Here is a 20,429-nt window from a genome sequence, read left to right as displayed (position 1 = left end):
AAAAAAAACTTAAAAATAAAAATAAATGACAAAGAAAAGCAAACAGGATAAATGTGTGTGTCTGTGTGTGCATGCATGCATGCATGCGTGTGTGTAACTATATGGGGATATTCAGAAAATATAGAGCGTGTATATAATGTATACAAGTTTCTTCAAAAAGAAAATGAGTTTGGGAGTAATGAGCCATGGGAGTCCCAAACTCAGGTAAAATAAAGCCCAAAAATGCTTTGAGGATACCAACCCAAAGTATATCTTATAAGGATACTGAGAGCATCCTTAAGCAGAGGAAAGGGACTCTGAAGTCTATTTTAGCTTAAAAATTCATACGAATTTTATATTCTATTTCATAATACAGTGATGTTTGCTTTAAATTTTTTCTACCAAATTTTTCAGCAAAATGAAGCTCTTGGAAACTGGTCCATGTTTATTCAACACTGCAAATTTCTTGGCATACTGCTGTTGATTCCCAGGCCAGCTTAAAAAGTATGGTTCTAAAGCACCAAAGTAACATGGCAAACACAATGAATGAGCTAATATCAATGACAGTGTGAGTGTGTGTATGCAAGGAGGGGTGGGGAGACAACTAACATTCATGTGCTGGGGAGATGATAGTAGATTTTAAAAGAGACTGAGAACTGGTAAAAAAAAAAAAAGTTCAAGAAAAGGTAGATATAAAAAACATTGTAAACAAAAGGCTGACTGTGGCAATATTTTTACTATATGCAACAGTCAATTAAACCATGTTGTTTCCTGTTGACAAGTTCAGGGAAACAGATTATACTCAGAAAACTGTAGTGTTTAAACACCAGTAAAACAAAACAAATGAATGGTTCTATCTTTTCCATGAATTTTGCTTGAGTGAGAATACTCAGTTCAAGACTGATAAAGGCAGACATATTTTAAGACAAAATGAGACAATTGTGGTGACAAAGAGATAATAGCTGAATCCATGGAAGCAAATAGAATTGATTTCTAGTGCACAGAAAAATGAGGATTAGGCCACACATATGGTCTGTGTGTGTCCCTTAGCCATAGAAGTGTTTAAAGTGGAGCCCTTAAATATAAAATTAAAGAAAAGATAGAAAACAGATCAGGTGAAGGTCATGACATGCAAACCAAAGATCATGAACTTCATCGAAAGCAGAAGATTTCAAGAAGACCAGAATGAAAAAAGGTCTACACCATCAAGGAGATAATCAGAGATCTTCATGGGATACTTCTAAGAATGGGAGGACGGATACAGAAGGCAGTTTGGAGAGAGAACCCAGAGATCTTAGAATATGATGCTTCTATGAATGGGAAAGGTAAAAGGCAGCTTGGAGGAGAGTCCAGGAGATAGTTTGCTATTAGAGAGTTGTCTTGAAGGAGCATTACAAGCTCTGAGAAGCTCATTTCTTCTCATCTTCTCTGGCACACAAAAAAACCCAAGAGGAACTCAGCCAAAGTAAAAAGAACTGTTATAATGTTGTGTGTATAATCGTTTCTACCCAGAAAAGCTGATGGCTTAAGGAAAATCCTAATTAATAATATAATTTTATAAGCCCTGTATTTCTCAAAATATACTAGCTACAAAGACATTCAAAAGAAAAAAACCAACTATATCATGGATTGCTAAATTAGGCAGTCCTCGTGTTAAATTTTGTCTTTCAAAATGTAATATACATAAAGCCTGTATACATCCTGATGTTTAGCTATTGTTCAGTAAAATTCTGCTGAACAGATGAAATAATATAATTAATCTACAATTGTATTCCTTTCCCACCAAGAATGTGTTTTTCATAAAACAGTGATTTTCAACCTTCTGCAAGAGAAGGCATGAACCTCTTGGAAAATCCGAATAAGCTCATGAGTCTTCTCAAAAATACTGCATGTACTCACACCCAAACGAAGATCATACCCACAATCTCAGAGGATTTATCAACTCCCTGGAGCCTAGTCACCAATTGCCTTAGGAGATGCCAGGTTAAGAATCTCTGTAACTAGCAAAACTTATTTACTATGTGTGAGCATCTACTCTATTAATGCTGTGTATATACAATATACATAATACATACATACACAGTTCTGTGTAACTGCATGAGAGCCATTCAGAACCTAGACAGTGGCAAACTTATTCAAGTTTATCTGCTAAACTACCCAGTTATTTGTACCTTGCTACTATTTTTTAAGAATTGTTTTACTTTTCTTTGCAATATGCTGAATGGAGTGTAGTGGGAAAAGGTTTATCTGAAGGAAATATTTTACACCTCTTCGGTAACTTTTATAAAGAAAAAAAAGGGCAACAGGCAAAATGTGGTATGTATGTAGTATGGTTACCAGTTATGTAAGAAAATCTAAAATCAACCCTCTTTGTGTAGAACACACTCATACATTTTTCTGCTTATAGGTAGGCATCTCCTTGGCTTCTGGTTGATTTTTACAGCACCTCTTGAATCAGGAATCTCAATTTGGATTCTAAAATAATATGGAATTCACCTTTCATTAAAAATACTACTAAGCCAACTCAGCAAATTGACAGCACAAAAGAGATACCATACCATAAGAAACATTCCTGGAAGGAAAAAACTATAAGCACTTTGGAATCGGCACTTTGTCAAGCAATTATTATACAATTATATGCATCAGTGCCATGCTCTGTTTAAAACAAAAAACAGTTACAGACTGTAATAGTGGAAAAGATTTTAATCAACTCCTTCAATTCATAGTTCAGGAATCTGAAGCCCAGTCAGCCAGAGTCAAGTTTGTTCTGTGTTCTAGTCTAGGATTTTTCTACTAAAGCAAGGAAGGTGGGGGTGGTGAGAATAGAGAATGGAATAGGCACAAGGGATGAACACACTAGGAATTCATTTCAGTCCTCCACCATGTAATCTGTCTAAGTCAACGGAGAATAGAGAGGTCCTCTCGTGATACCAGGAGGGCCACTCTCCAAGTCCAGCTAACTTTAATGCTACTACCCAAACACAGCCAAAGTTAATAACACTGTATCTCAAATTCCATTTGTTTAAATGCTATATAAAGTAAATGTTCAATAATTTGGCATAGCTTTCATCTTTCTCCACCCCTACATAGCCTCCACACTGATCAAATTCACAATATTTTTCTATATAAAAAGAATAAAAACATATTTAGGAAAATAAATCTAATAAAAACTCATAAAATACTCACAAAAATAAAATAAAGTAACATAAAATAAAATGGTATACAAACAATTATTATTGCCAATAATGCAATCTTATATAGCTCTACTGAAATCATGGAAAAATTTAGAGTGAGCTATATAAATAAGAAATAACAACCCAAATCAGGATGAATTTTAAGTGTAGTGGAATTTTCCATACCCTCACATCTTATTTTACTTCTTCTCTTCCTTTGGGTTAAATTAATTCTGAAATTGCATTAAGAAAATGTACTCTGAAATTTTATTCATTCAAATGATTACCTGAGGTTTTGGAGCACAAGCCAACCTACCACCTGACTCACCATCAGCTTATAATATTTTATTCCTTTTGAGGCAAAAATAATAAAAACTGTGAAATATGCTCAACTTTCAAATCTCAATGATTTTAGATCAGACTTTCTTCCCTATTTTATTATATTATTCTCAAAGTTAACTCTTTTACCAAGAACCACTTCTAGACAATCTTAATGATGGGTTTATTACCAAATGATAGGAGTTCCGAGAAAGGCTTTCTACAGGTTGCTTAACAACTTTTCAAGTTCAGGCCAGCTCCCAGAACACACTTTCCTTTACATCTGGATTTATTCTATGACAATATGAACAATATGCATACATACTCTACAAATAAAGGACTAGTGAAGTGATGTGAGAATTTAGAAAGTACTAACCCATCCTACAAGAGAAAGAATTTCCAAAATTATGCCTTTGGGGAACATTCATACATTAAAAAAAAAAAAACTTTGCCTTTAAAGTTTTACTCACAATCAAAAACCTACTGTAGACATTCGAAATTTCTATATTAAGAATTACAGTGTCAGTTTCAAAAAAAAATAAAATAAAATAAATAACCAGCTTTACTTTGCTCATTTGCAATCATGCCAACCTGTTCCTTAAGTGCAGTAACTGTAGCATCCAATTTGTTTTGTAAGGACAACACTTGCTCTTCATACTTCTTGGTGAGGCCCATAACAATGCTCTCGTGCTGCTCTCGGGTGCGTTGAAGGGATTCAGAATGATGAAGGTCCAGCAGCTGCTGCTTCAGACTTTCCAGAGCCATTTCAGTTGTTTTGGACTTCTTAATCATCTAGTAAATATAGACAGGGTATCCATGTTTATAGCATTTTGACTCTGTGCTCTCTTTATGAACGTTAACCATGCTTTAATGACAGTAGAGAAGAATGAGTTTCCTGATGGGTCTAGTTCCTTAAGACCCATCAGGCCCATGGCTGCTGCACACATTATTCACTTAAAAAATAAAATCTATTAGTTAACAAAGAAGAGTGAAAGACAATGTTGTTCAGCAGAATGGCAATGTGGGTACCAGGCAAGGAATCTGCTGCTACTATACTGGTCCCAGTGCTGTTTGCATTGCTAAGTGTGAGAGGCAATCCCAATGTTAGGTCACAGAAAAATGAGAACTGTTTCTTGAAAGACTGATAAAACCTGTTAATGGTCACTTACTAAGAACATTTTGAAAGCTATAACTGTACAGTTGGAAAATAATGGTGTAGTAACCTAAACAATGGCTCCCACAAGATGTCTATGTCCTAATCCCTGACTCGTATGAATGTGTTATGTTACATGGCAAGAGAAAATCAGGGTTGCAGACTGGATTAAAGTTGCTGATCAGATGACCTTAAGATTATCTTGGACTGCCCAGATGGACCCAATGTATGTACAAGGGTTCTTAAAGGAGGAAAACTGAGGCAGAAAAGTCAGAACCAGTGACTTCTAACTCTGAAGATGGAAATGGGCCATAAGCCAAGGAATACAGGTAGCCCCTTGAAGCTGGACAAGGCAAGAAAATAGATTCTCTCCTAGAGTCTCCAAAGAGCAACAGAGCCCTGCTGATACCTTGATGTTAGCCAAGTGAGATCCATTTCAGAACTCTGACCTCCAGAACTCTTAAGATAATAAATTGGTGTTGGTTGGAGCCACCAAATTTGTGGTAATCTGTTACCGCAACAACAGCAAGGAAACCAATACACTTGGTTATTCTGGTGCTTTTATTGTTTTATTTACGCTATTTTATTTTTGATAAATGCAATTTCTAACTTAAAACAAGACTACAAAGTTATAACCTTCTACTACATAAAAGCAATTCCACTTTTTAATCTAATAACTTTATCAGTTTTCAAAATTTTTAAAGTGGTAATAATCTACTACGGTATTGTGATTTAGAAGAAATATATATTTGGTCTTTCAGATGACCAAAAATATATTTCTCATATATATTTGCTCTTCATCCAGTTCTTGGTTCGCAGCTCCCAAAACTCTTAAAATTTCCGGTGTGGAGGCTGATAAAAAGTGTCTTTTGTTATATTAATGAGGTGACTTTTCACTTAAGGGTGAGGCTGGTTGCAAATGTAGCCAACCATGTGATTTCTGGGTTGGAATTTTCAGTCCCACTCCCTGACCTCCTGGGAAAGGAGAGAGGCTGGAGGTTGAATTACTCATCAATGGCCAATGATTTTATCGATCATGCCTATACATCAGATCCTCCATCAAAACCCAAAGGACAAGTTTCAGAGAGCTCTCTGGTTGGTGAACACGTGGGGGTTAGGGAGAGTGTCGTGCCCGGAGAGGGCATGGAAGCTCCGTGCTCTTTCTTTATACCTTGTCCTTTGCATCGCTTCCATCTGGCTGTTTCTGAGTTACATCCTTTTATAATAAACTGGTGGTATAGTAAGTAAAATGTTGCTGAGTTCTGTGAGCTGCTCTAGCAAATTAATGGTACCCAAGGAGGGAGTGGTGGGAACCTCTGATTTACAGCCAGTCGGTCAGAAGTACAGGTTAACAATCTAGGATTGAGACTGGCATCTGAATTTGATGTAAATGGTGTCAGAATTGATAAATTCTTGGACACCCTGCTGGTATATGAGAATTGCTGGGTGGTGTGTAGAAAGCCCCAACTCCCAGCCCAGCACTCTGCTGGTTGAAAATTGAGTCTCAGATCACTAATAGATCTACGTTACGCACAAAAATGTGGCTTATTCTTCATTCTATTTCAGAGAGTGACACTTTATTCCAATGCTACTTTAACTGAGTAATACATTTATTCATTTGCTCAATAAATAATGTGGATACTTTGTGCCAGGCAAGGTTCTAAGAACTTAAGGACATAATGACAACACAGGCAAGGTCCAAACTCTTACTACTTTCTCATGGAAAGAGAAAGACAATAACAAGTAAACAAATGAGTTTTAAAAGAGTAATAGAATATTGCATAATGAAGAGGTATGGGAATATGGCATTATGGGCTACTTTAGATATAGGTGAATGAGAAGTCTTCTCTGAAAAGGTGACTTATTTTAGCTAAGATCTGAAGGATGAGAAGGAGCCAGACATGAGACAACACTGTTTAAACTCTTTCACTAAAACAACCTCAGAACGAGCCACAAATCTCATCCAAGACCAAGGTCACTATTTTATAGTCACTTTCATTTTTAACTACCCTCCTTCCCCGCTCCAAAATGGTATTTCTCTCATAAGTCACCCACCAACAGGTTTGGCTACCAACGACTTGTGACAATTTCTAATAGTTAAATGGCTATCTAACTCATTAATCAAAGAATATATCACCACTTTAAAGGCAAATCTATTGGGGTCAAGAAATTTACGTTCTGAAGCTTTGTCAATAACTGGCTTTATAACCTTGGGCGCGTAATCTGACTTTTCCAAGACCTGGTTAACTCATCCATAAGATGGTAAATACAATGCCTCACTAATATAATCCCAACAAGATTTCTTACAAAATATGAGAATTGGATTTGTAAGATCTAGAGGAGAAGAGAAAATGTGAAAAAGAGCTAAAAAAATTTTTAATAATATTAAGAATAGCCCTTGTTTACCAAATTTCAAACCATACCATAAAGCTATAGTCATGATAGTATCAGAGCTAGTATGGGGAAATATATGTGAGAAAAAAATATATACACAGGTTGGTCAATTTTAAACAATAATGTTCACTCAACATATACTGGCTGCCTATTACGTGTCAGGCACTGGGCTTGAATAAGAGGTGGGACTACACAGATGAAGGCAGCCCATTCTTGCCTTCAAGATGTTCTAGGTCTATTATAAGATGTGATCACCTGGCTTCAGGAGGAAAGCAGGGGAGACTTGAAGGAAAAATCTGTGAGCAGGAGCTTACCAATCCAATAGCAGTGTGCCATGGAAAATGCATTCCAAAGAGAGGAGTCGGCACATACAAGTACACAAAAACATTAAACGGATTGTTGAGTTTGAAGAAAGTAAGAGAGGAGATAGGCAAGGATCAGATGGTCATCCTGACACCATGCTTTATCCCACAGGTAAAGTGGGATCATTGAAAGGCTTTAAGCAAGGGAAAGATATAATCAGAACTGTATTTTAGAAAGATTATGCAGATGACCACAAGAAAGAATTTGGAGAAGGAATAAAAGACTGGAGGCTAGCTAAGAGACTTTTGTAACAGAAGGTAAAATCCCAAATTAGGAACATGTGGATAGAAATGAAGAGACTCAGCAGAGCGTAGTAGCTGACAAGATGAAAGGGAACAGAGGAGCTGAGGTCTCCTCCAGATTTCTGATGTGTAAATGACTAGGTGGATGGGAGCACTATTCCTCCAAGTAAGGAAAAGAATAGCAGGCTTATGGTAGAAGAAGGTAGAAATTTCGAAGTTCTTCTAAATTTGGTCCTACCAGACCAAAAGTTAAGTAAGTAAATATTTCACTATAATAAATAACTTTTTATCATAAATAATCAAGATAAAATATTTACCTGTTCTTCATTGGCTTTTAATGCTTGTATTTGGGTTTCCAGTACTTTTATTTGTGCTTCGAGCTGTATCTCTCTTTCTTTTCCATTCTGAAAGAGTTTCTGTGACTCTTGAAGGCTGAGGGCCAAACCATCTTTTTCATCTAGAACATTAAAAATGTTGATATTAATAATATGTTACTACAGAGGGACCCCAATTGTCACAATCTCTATCAAATATCAGATCTATATCACATATAAATGTTGGAATCAGTTCAATTCAGATACTGAACTTTAGTTGATCTAGAGAAAACTAGAAAAGTTCCAAAAAAGAATGCCTGAATGACACCAAAAATATTTTAGAGAACCAGAACCACTTCCTTCAAAAATCTTATTGCATCCTTTCGGGGACTAAAAGATTTCCTAACAGTGATTTTGGCATTTGTTTACTTGAGAAGTGACAATCCTCTGCTAATCAAGAGGGAATCTGAGGACTAATTACTTTTTATACATACTTGTAATGAACTCTTAAATTCATTTAACCTTAAATTCTTCCCACGTACTTTACTATAACCGCTCACGAGTTCTTCTCTCAAAATAAATTTTATGGGCATTATAGAAAGAGACCTTTTTCCACCATCGATTAAGTTTAAAATGAACTCTAGTTCAGTAATATTATTCTGTAAATGAAAGTTCAACATTGACCAAAACTACAGAAAGCACAAAGAGCAAGCAATTATAATTTGAATTTGTATTTATGTGCTTCTCCCAGACATGGCTCCATTTTTCTCCTTGGAACACCTAAAGAAGTTCAGGATCATTAGCTCTTAGTCGGATTAAAATATTACGTTAATTTGTGGGCTGAGAAAATGTATTGCAAAGTAAACACAAGTCTCTCTGGAAATTGTAATACTTCATCCAAGATAAACCATGTAAGGGATCAACAACTTCTTAGAACACAATGCTATCAACATAGCTAAATGATGTTCATTGATTCTAACAGCCTAATAGAAAGAAGAGGAGAAAGAAAACGGAGAAAAGTAGGACCTCAAAAGAGTATGTTCTGGAGAAAAGTAGTAATTCAAGGAAATGTGTTAAAAGTCCTGGGTTTTGTTTCCTTCTGACTGACTATGAGCCCTCTGACCATGTGCATCAACTCTCTAAGCTTCATATTTAAAATGAGGTTGTTGTGGAAACAAGATATCTAGCTCTAGAGTACCTCATAAACAACAGTTGTCATCTTACCTTTGATCATCAGAAGCTGGTGATTCAGATATCTCATTTGATGCTCACTTTCATTTAACTTTTCAAATAAATTGTCTAGTTGTCTCTCTTTGGCTTTGTTAAGAACCTGAAGTTGAATAATCTGCATATTTTCTGCAGAATCTGATTTGGAATTAAAGACAATTTATTAGATAAAAGCGTACCAAAATATAAATTGTGGTTCTTTAGGGCACTATTTTTCAAACTGTGGATATAACTCATTAAGTATCATGAAAACAATTCAGTGGTTTGAGACTAGCATTTCTTAAAGAAAAAAAGAAAACGAGATAGACTATAACAGAATATATCAGAGTACATCATGTAGTACAAATAAGTATTATTTTGTAAAACTGTTTCAGTTATATATGCTTATTTATATAAATATTATAGATGGCATCACAATGTAAAATATATACATCTTACTGTGGTCACTGTCAAAAAAGTTTTAAAAGTCACTGGTTTAGTATATAACCCTTAATAACAACCATTTTGGCTAAATTAAAATATATACCAATGTGAACAAAAAAGGAGCTATGTAATAAACTTGATAAGCTCAAGGGGGCCACACATCAGGCACATCAAGCTCAGTGACCAAAAGTAACAACGCAGGATGGACGATCTGATCACAAATATCTAGTTGGCAGATCATATCGGTAGTCATGTCCCAGGCCTATAGCTTCCTTGGCAAAGGTCAATCTTTACTGTGAGGTCTGTCCATTGTTCTTATACATCTAAGAAAACATACCTTGGAAATGTCAGAGTAATTTTCTTTTTTCACCCCCAAAGGCACAACCGCAGGTACCAGAGCACCAGACAGCAGAACCCCTCATCATTATCTTGTTCCCCACATACCATCTTAAAGTGCTGTAAATGTTAATTATTAACTATCCTGTACCCATCAATGTAATAGAAGTATGTGTTTCTCAATTTTGCCTCTTATCCAATTATAGAGCTTCCTCTTGCCTCCTTAACCACCACCGATGGATTTCATGTACCTTCCTTACATCTTCTTCAATAAAATCATTTTTAAAGAAAATTTCTGGATATCCTTCTCAAAATTTTTTATTTTAAGCAAGAGTGGAATTATATTGTATTCATATCTATGCTGGTACATAACTGCTGAATAAATAGACTAATAAAGAATTTTGAGATCTCCTTTCAGAAATAATTAAAGTTGTTTTAGGGATCACTTAAAATGGGGGAGAAAAGAAAAAAATGATTTGTAGAAGGATAATGCTTCAATTACACAATAACAAATATTCTTCATTTTCTACTAGAATGTTCCTACTTGCTAGCAAAGTAGTCCTCTTTTTAAAAAGAGATATGGTTAAAACACAAAAAGAGTGTAGACTAAAAACTTTGTTACAAGTCACACTCATCTAGAGCCTTAGGACAGGGATAAACACAATATATAAGCCACACCTCTCTTCAAAGTCATTTTTTTAAACTATTGCTTAGCAGCTGTCATCGCTAAATTTGGTACTCCCATTAAGTTATTTAATTAACTTCCAAATGTCAAATTTAGGCAAATGTATAACCAAAACAAAAAATAAATCAATTTGATAAAATGCAGATTGTTAAGAAACTGATAAAAGGTTATACATGCAGAAAAACCAGGAAATATAAACACCAACTGAACATGGGAACTGAGAGGAAAACAACACCAAGAAGGCAGGGCACTGTTGTGATGCTTATCTACACAGCCTAAAACTAGTCCTGCCATACACAATGAACACTTCTTCATCCCTTCATTCCACCAAAACTTATAAACAAAGAGAGGCCACCGCCATGTTAGCTTTGACTCCTTCGAGGGCGAGTGAGTTCTACTGTCCTGTAGCCCAAGTGTATGACAGAAGTGGGGCTGTGAAGTTAGAGCATGAAGTCCAGTTTTCTCTTCGGCATAGCCCAGGAAAGCCAGAATATCCAATATGACCCTCCCCCCAGCTTCTTAAATGTTAAAAAAGCAAACAAAAAACTTGCTGTACACACTCTAGAATCACACTGGTTCTTTAACGTGCACAACAGTTAGAAGTTATTTCACAGAGGGTATGATAAAAAAAAGGTGAGCATGTGAAAATGCTAATTCAGGTTAGTCACAGTACAAGTTTCGATTTGGGGTTTTGGACATTTCATCTCCTCAAAATTCTCTAGTAGTACTTTTCTCATTCTCATATTTATATATATACAATCCAAAATTTTTTTTTTGACTAAATCTAAAATATGTCTAGTTTAAATTCTGAATATAAAGTAATTTATATCAGGGTTGCCTAATTATTACACTAAAACTCTAAAAATCAAAAAAAATTAAGATGATAATCGATGATTTACTAAATTAAATTTCTATATAATGAAAAATCTAAGATTGAAGGGAAAACAATATTTCATTTTCCAAATTAGACTTAAGAAAAATATGAGGCTGATGAAAAGTCTTAACCAACTACAATGACTGAAACATATGGTTGAGAAAAATTTTAGTTTATTATGCAAAGTTTCAAATATATAAGAAGGTAGAGAGAAAAGAGCACAGTGACTCCCATAAATCCATTCAACAATTATGAACTCATAGCCGGTCTTGCTTTATCTATATCCCCAACCAATATTACTCCCCAACAACATATTATTTGAGGTAAATCCTAGACTTCATATTGATTTATTCATAAATACTTCAGGATGTATCTCTAATAACAAGGGTTCTTCTAAAAAAAACCCCATAATTCCATTATCATACTTACAAAAAATAATTCTTGAACATGCTTAAAGTGTTTAAAATTCGCGATTATGTTCTTACGAAATAAATATAAACTTGATACATACTTTCATTTGCTCCTAAAAATTGTTTTTGCAGGCCTTCAAATGTGTCACTTCCTCCTATCTCCTGGGTTGGTGAGCCATTATTCTGAGCAGAAGACTGATAAGGTTTATAAGTCACTGTATATGATTCCAACGCTTGAACACTGGGACCTTGTGATGTACCAAATTGCTATTATAAGACAGTAAATGAAATTGACAATTAGGATTTGACCTTTTCTTAAAAAATTATCTGAATTAGACACCTTAATTTTGTTAGACTTAATTGTGGCACAATGACAAATTTTATACATACATCTTTGCTTAAAAATAACTTATTTAACATTTAATTAAAAGTGCAAAATATAATTTCACACATTTTAACTGTACCTTTGAGCGTATAATGGGCCAATTCCATAAATAACACTCAAGAATTCAAATAAGACTATATGAAGACTTAAGAATGATTTAGATGATGCCAACATCTTGAAAATATAAAAATACACATATTCAGTAACAAGAACGTGATACAATGCATATGTAATAAGTAATAAATAACTTTTGTGGAATGAATAGTACTCTATAAACATAGAAAATGACCGCCTTAAAAAAAAATTCATCTTATCATTGGGTGACACAGAATAGCTTATTGGCAAAATGAGGCATGCATTATCATTGAGAAAGTCTAAGAAACAGCTAACTGTATCCTAAGGCTTTACTTCATTAAACAGTGCCAGGGTTTAAAAAAAAAAGTTTCTTTCCTTATCATTCATCCTTTCTACTGCTATATTATCACAAATCAGATATCAGCTTTGAAGTGTCTGACCTAAAATTTGTTATAAGAGTGGCGAGCTAGAAAATCAAGGTAATTAAATGGTATCATCTACATAGATTTACTGCTTTAAAACTTATCAAGATACCTGAATGTAGCTTCTCACTGAAGCATGGTAAAGTGGTAGAAGCAAGAAGCAGCAGTAAATAAAGATTGTTATTCTTCAATAGACTTTACTTGTAACATTTAATTCTCTCCATAAAATCTCTATTTTAAAAATTATGACTTAAGATCATGATTTCATTAAAGAGAAAACAGCATGACTAATTCAGCATGAGCCTGAATAATTGTACTCAGAAGTTTTTATACTTAAAATAAATCTTACCATTGTACCTACATACATTTCTTAAATACACACATATAAGCAAGTGGGTGTACATATATACACAAATTCTTGAAAGTCAAGTTCTTGTAATACCTGAAAATGATTCCTTTGAGGATCTGAAAATTTAATTACATTGGTTGGTTGGCTATTAAATTCCTGCTTCTGACCATTCGTATATGGCCTAAAGTTTTCAGGAAGGTGATATAAATCAGTCTGTTCATATTTACTTGGAGGACTATAACCACTTCCGCCTTCATCTCCACCTTCTTTGGGATGGTACCCAGGATGCTGGTCTTCAGTCTTATTTTGATTCTCTTCCCAGCCATTGCCAATTTTCTCTCCAATACATACATCCCGAATCTCATTATAGTCCTATTACATAACAAGAGTTAAGACAAAAGCACTAAGATCTAGTCCCACCCTCATCAAAGATACTGTCATACCAAATACTTACATTTACACTTTTAGATTTAGGCAGCACTTGATGCTCATTCCAGTTCATCTCTGATTTCTCAGAACGATGAGGTCTTAAGAAAAATCAATACTTTAGATTTAGAGCCTATCCTGATTTGGACATAGATATCACAAAGAACCCCAAGATTTTAACATGTTTTCCCTCCAACCTTCACCTACAAGTTTAAGAATTAGTCAACAATTTTATAATCATATACATTACTATTACCTGCAGAAAAACAAGACTTATAGAATTGTAATACACAAGTGAAAGTGATTTCAAGTCCTTACTCTCCCTCTGTGCCATCCTCGCTGCAGTCCGAATACTGGAGCTCAGGGGAGGACAGGTCGTCATCCAGCATATCATGAGGAAGGTCTGTGAGCAACTGCTGCAACTGAGACAGAAAAGTCAGTGTCAATATCCCCTTGACTTACACACAAGATGACAAACCAAAGCTGCCTTGGAACAAGTGCTTTTAACTGTAGAAGTCAAAGTAGTTCCTAATTTCTACATTTAATATGTGTCTTAAGTTCCACACAAATTATGTTCATCATTTGACTTAGGGAAAGGAGAACAGACAATTCTATGATTTATATTAGAAGGCTTTACTTTTTTCTATGAAGATCTTAGGTTTAAATACACATACATTACAACAGAATTTAAAAACTTCTTTGTGGAAACACAGCAAGTCAGAATAATGGTACAATAACTGTATTATGTTATCACAGGGTAGACCTGCGTCTCACAATCCTGTTCAACCAGTAACCAGACCTTGGAGACCTGACAATCAGACTTCCCCCAGAGACTCTAATAGCCAGATGTACTTTGCCCAGGTGGTGAGAATAGGAGAAAGTGGTCTAGAAGCCCTTGAAAGCTCTAATAATGTGAGAGAAACCTCTTGGGGAGTGACTAATTAGTGGACAGCCACCTAATTCCAATGATAAAAAGATGATAATACGCAGCTTTTATAAAAGTTGAATAAAAAGAAAGCTGTAAGATTCAGTTTTCTACAGAGAGCACTCTCGAAAGCATAACTCTAAAACTGACAAAAGCATTTGACTTCACTCCAATTTTTTTTCTAGAAAACTCACATCTTTAGCATTCTGCCTATAAAAACTAGAGATAGAATAAATTAATTCAAGTTTCAAGATAAACTGTGATGGAAATGAATAAACTGTCTAATTTTTTGAATTTCAATATCTGTAAATGACTTTCTTCAAATCTCAATATAACATCAAATCTCAGTAAGTATTACATTACTAAATAGTAGGAAGACTGTTTATAATGATTTCTCTTTCAAATTAAGCACAGGTTAAATTAACAAGTTGATTGAGTCCGTCCAAAATAAATAAATCAATCCCATAAAATTATGCAAAGTGAATTTTAAAGATATTAAATATTCTGTTTAAATCCTTGGAAGAAAATGAGGTACTCCTTAGTCTATGACAGATTTTTTTTCCCTCACTTCTTGTCATTATAATAAAAGAAATGAAATGCAGCTATATCTGAGTATTACATTTATAATAAAAAAAACTTTCATATACAAAATACATATGGTAAAAATTAAATTAAAATATTCTAAGAAAGGTCTGAAAGGTATGTTCCAATTGTCAGTTTTGGTGAAGTCAAACTTGGGAGTAGAAATGGGATATGTGAGGTGGGAAGAGGGGATACTTCTTTACTCCCATATATATTTCAAATATTCACTGGATCATTTTTTTAAAGCTCCCTCAATCCATTTGGTTCTTTAAAATTGAAAGAAGAGAAAAAATATTCTATTTCAATGAAAAGTTACATTCGTCTCAAAATTTATTTGATCCTAATATTACCAACTTAATTTATTGGCTATCTGCTCATGCAGGGTAAACTGAAAAATCATTTTGAGATTTAGCCATATCAGAGTTGACCCAAAGACATAAAGAATAAGAAATGAAAAAGAAGCAACCCTAAAACAAAACAGACCACATTTTAGTACGCCTCAAATGAAAGGTAAAAAAGTGATTTTACAAAGATACAAAATTCACTAAGAAAAAAAAACACCTACAAGGTCTTTTAAAATAGTCTGACCTATTTTGTCTATAATTACACATCACAACTTTAATGGCAAAGACTATCCCCCACACGTTACAGAGAAAAAAAATAACAAAATAATCTTTCATACTTACATCAAGTAAAGATTTCTGTATGGAAAGAATACTTTCTTCTAAATCTTCAATGAGGTTCAAGTACATAGCCTTGTAATTCAGGGGAACCATGGTAGGAACATCTGAACAGTACATTTTCCCCCGTCACAGAGATAGAAAAAGCTACACAATAGTTAAGCAGTTCTGGTAGCTTTCTTTGTGGCACCACAAAAGTGTAATTGAAAAATCATTAACAAAATTGGCATCTATAGAGGAAAATTAATGTGAGCATAAGCAATAAGTTCTGAATGTTTCTGGATCCATAAGTAAAATCAGGAAAATCATCCCTATAGTATTTAGTGCTTTATAAAATATTGTTTATATATGGTAATATTTTAAAATCATTTCATGCACCTTCAAAAACTTTCTCCATCAAATTCTTTGGCATAGCTGGGCCATATTCCTTGACTTTTATAAATTTCAAGACAGAGAAAAGCTAAATGAGGTGATTCCTCCTAATAAGGCATTCAGGAACAAAATCCCATCCCCAAAGCTTCCATTTCCCAGGATCAAAGTGTGCCCCTCTCCTCATCAGGTAGCCCCAGGCCAGACACAGGCAGCACCTGACCTTGGCCTGCACCAGAGCCCCTCCCAAGAGATCCCAGAACCAACACACCTGGTGGCTGGCTTCAGACCACACCAGAGCACTATCCAATAAATAGCATAAAGGGTGAACTGGGCAGGCAGGCACTAGAGCACCCGCTAAAGCAAATCCCAGTCTGTGGGGTCAGTCCCCGCATAAAAGCTTGTCTGCTACAGTCACAGCCAGTCCTTCAGAGCTAGTCAGCTTGAAGGTCAATCCCATCTACTGACATGCAAACAGCAATCAAGGCTCAACTACAACAGAAGAGCACGCACAACTCACACAAGGGACACCCGTGAAGCAACCGATTCAGGTGAACAAGAAGACTGTACCACTGAGCCTCACAGGACACCTACTAAGGCCACTCTTAAAACAAGAGATGTAGCAGATCTACCTAATACACAGAAATAAACACACGGAGGTAGTCAAAATGAGGAGACAAAGAACCATGTCCCAGTTGAAAGAACAGGACAAAACTCCGGAAAAATAACTAAACAAAATAGAGGCAAGCAACCCACCAGATGCAAAGTTCAAAACATTGGTTATAAGGATGCTCAAAGAACTCAGGGGGAGAATAGATGGTCTCAGTGAGAACTTCAACAAAGAGGAAACAAAAAAAGGAGATGGAAAACATAAAAAAGAACCAGTCATAAATGAATAGTACAATAATCGAAATGAATATATTAGATGGAATCAATCACAGATTAGATAAAGCAGAGAATCGAATCAATGATTTGGAAAACAAAGTAGCAAGTAGCAGAAAACACCCAATCAGAACAGCGACAAGAAAAAAGAATCCAAAAACATGAGAATAGTTTAAGGGACTTCTAAGACAATATCAAGTGTAACAGCATTTGCATCATAGAGGTACCAGAAGGGGAAGAGAGAGAGAGAGAGAGCTAGGTATTGAAAATCTATTTCAAGAAATAATGACAGAAAACTTATCCTAACCTGGTGAAGGAAATAGACATACAAGCCCAGGAAGTGCAGGGTGTCCTAAACAAGATGAACCAAAATAGGCCCACAGCAATACACATCATCATTAAAATGCGAAAGAGAAGATCTTAAAAGTAGCAAGAGAAAAGTAGTTAGTTACCTACGAAGGAGCACCCATAAGACTGTCAGCTGATTTTTCAACAGAAACCTTGATGACCAGAAGGGATTGGCATGAAAAGCAAGAACCTACAACAAAGATTACCCTACCCATCAAAGTAATAAAGAGCTTCCCAGACAAGAAAAATCTGACGGAGTTCATCACCACCAAACCAGTATTACAAGAAATGTTAAAGGTACTATTTTAAGAAGAGGAAGAAAAAAAATAAAAAATATGAATAAGAGAATATCAAAGAAAAAAATTCTCACTAACAAAGGCAAACACATAATAAGTGGATCAACCAAGAATAAAATTAGTACAAAGGGTAAATAGCAAAAGTAGAAAGATCATGTGTAATTACAACAGTAAATTAAGGAATACACACAAACACACACACACACAAGAAGTAAAAAATAATGACGAAAACATAAACATGGAGAGGGTGAGTAAAAATACTAGTGATTTTAGAATGTGTTAGTATTTAAGAGACCATAACATAGCTGATATATATGAAGCACATGGTAACCACAAACCAAAAATCTATAAGATATATACAAGAAATAAAGAGAAAAGAATCCAAACACAACACTCCAGAGAGTCATCACTATACAAGAGAATAAGGGAGAAAAAATATTCAGAAAACAATAAAATAGCAATAACTACAAGTCTATCAATAATTACTTTAAACATAAATGCATTAAATATTCCAATCAAAAGACAAATGGATAAAGAAGATGTGATACATATATACAGTGGAATATTAACATTTGCGACACCATGAATGGACCTAGAAGGTATTATACTAAGTGAAATAAGTCAGACAGAGAAAGACAAATATCATATGATTTCACTTATATGTGGACTCTAAATAACTACATAAATGAACAAACAAAACAGAAACAAACTCATTGTACAGAGAATAAACTGATGGTTGCCAGATAGGAGAGGGGCTGAGCGAAAAAAGTGAAGGGATTAGGAAGTACAAATTGGCAGTTACAAAAGAGTCATGGGGATGTAAAGTACATCTTAGGGAATATAATCAATAATGTAATAACTCTATGGTGTCAGGTGGATGCATGACTTATCGGGGAAATCACTTGTAACTCATATAAATACCTAATAACTATGTTGTACACCCAAAACTAATAAATATTGGATGTCAACATAATTGAAAATATTTTAAAAATTTTTTTAAAAGTGTGCCCTTTATATTCACTGTCAAATGGATATTGCTTTTGGTCATGGAACCTTGTGCCATAAAATACAAAATTATCAGATCAACTTATGCATGTTACTAAACAGAAAATTTTAGAAACTATAAATTTTCCTCATTAATGATCCATCTGACTACCAAATAGATTCAAGGGCAAAGATAAGAATCCTTATAAATGACAAGATTTAATTCTACTCATTACTTTCAAATTCATCAGACTGCTTTTGGGTTGCAAATGCAGTCCTCTCAGTGTGTATCAACTGTGTTTAATAAGTAAAGAGATAGCTTCCCTAGAAAAAAATTTGCCACTGCTAAGGCTTCTACTGAAATTTATTCTAACCATTCTATAAATCCCTCTCCCTTTACTACTTCATATGTTTCTTCCCTAACAAGAAAGGGAAAAATGAGAGCATTTACTTTAGCAACAAAACACTTCACAATAACTCACACAGAACATCCAAAAAGCCTATGTGTAGGGGGAATATAAAACAGAATACATAACCTTTTGTTAAAATTTTCAACTTAAATTAACTAAGCAGATTGTCTTCAGAGACTGTAATCCTCAATATTCATGAAAGGAAGGAAGACTTCTCAGGTTACAAACTGTATAATACATCTCCCAAGAGAAAAGCAGCAAATGTACTAGCCAACATTATGTGCCTTTGAACAGGTTACCTCATAAGTATGCCAAAAAGATTCTGATATTTTTTAAAATGAATCATTAAATAATGCTTTCATGGATATGCGCTAAGTAGAATCTTCATTTTAACCTAAGAGCCAAGTTAAAAACATCCTTCAAAAGATTGAATATGGGATTGATAAAGGACCAAATAACTTGGCAGCTAGAGCTTTAGTTTGTAAATTATACTCTGTGCAGAATTAAAAAAAAAAAAAAACCCATTCCATTAAACTAAATTTTACGTTAGCGGGGAAGACTTTGTCTAGGTTGCCACATATCTGAAAAAGAAATACAGTAACATTAGACAAATATCGGCTGCTTTACAGATGACACATAATAGAACTTTGGGCCTGGAAGGAACACTGGAGCTCCTCCTCCAAGCCAAATCTCTCCTTAAAGGTCGGCAAACCAAGACCCAGAGAAGGTAAGGAGCGGGCCCATGAGAAGCAAGAGCTACAGTCCCAGACCCTAGCATCACCTAAATCTCTACGTTCCCATTATTTTCTTCTACATGACATTTAGTCTGTCACTGTTTTTTTCTCTACCTGTTTGTATACAATCAAATTTCAGTTAGTCTTCAATGCTTTGTTCCCACTGTGACAGTACCTGAAAAATACCTGTATATTATGGGAAACATTCAAAGGCACAATCTAGATAAAGTATAAGAAATTGCTAAAGAAAAACATCAGGAAAACTGTAATATGAATACTAAACCATTTGTTTCTTTGATTTTCTTGGGTGAAGCCAAGAAAATTCCACTAAATAAGTCAAATAATATAAAATGTAAACAAATACTAGCTTTACAACTCCCTCTAGTGGGGACAAAATATCAAAATGTTTCCATAATTACATAAAACAAAGTAGTTTAAAAAGTAGGAGAAAGGCTATGCAATGGAAACCTTACCTCTAAAACGCACAATTCCAAACTCAGTTGAGCTTTGTTATTCTATTAGAGGCATACCAATATAAAAACCAAGAGGGATTCAAATCAGTATCGCCAGGTGCAAGTTTCTATTTGCCATCTGCTACTTAAACCGCCTACCTTTCTACTCAAGATCATCTTCCAGGTTTCAAATGAATCATTAACAGCAAGTATTATCTT

At 34.7% G+C, this 20,429-nt stretch overlaps 1 protein-coding gene across 4 annotated transcripts in view; it reads right to left on the bottom strand.

Moving 5' to 3' along the window:
• CEP152 (centrosomal protein 152) overlaps positions 1–20,429 on the bottom strand; it is a 77,474-nt gene that overhangs the window by 48,036 nt on the left and 9,009 nt on the right. For 2 of the 4 annotated variants that reach the window (XM_039888191.1, XM_039888192.1), the window contains exons 3-9: positions 13,867–13,970; positions 13,577–13,649; positions 13,216–13,494; positions 11,993–12,158; positions 9,161–9,301; positions 7,940–8,079; positions 4,062–4,262 (exon numbers count right to left, since the gene is read on the bottom strand). In XM_039888191.1, coding sequence (XP_039744125.1) covers positions 4,062–4,262; positions 7,940–8,079; positions 9,161–9,301; positions 11,993–12,158; positions 13,216–13,494; positions 13,577–13,649; positions 13,867–13,970 — 1,104 coding nt within the window. Of the gene's footprint in view, positions 1–4,061; positions 4,263–7,939; positions 8,080–9,160; positions 9,302–11,992; positions 12,159–12,355; positions 13,141–13,215; positions 13,495–13,576; positions 13,650–13,866; positions 13,971–20,429 lie in introns of those variants that run through there. The other 2 variants (XM_039888193.1, XM_039888194.1) reach the window with 2 other exon arrangements.

The sequence above is a fragment of the Pteropus medius genome, unplaced genomic scaffold (assembly GCF_902729225.1).
Source record: "Pteropus medius unplaced genomic scaffold, Ma_sr-lr_union100, whole genome shotgun sequence".
In the NCBI taxonomy this organism is placed as follows: domain Eukaryota; kingdom Metazoa; phylum Chordata; class Mammalia; order Chiroptera; family Pteropodidae; genus Pteropus; species Pteropus medius.
The sequence above is the reverse complement of the archived record's forward strand: the minus strand, read 5'-3'. Positions and strand labels throughout refer to the sequence as shown.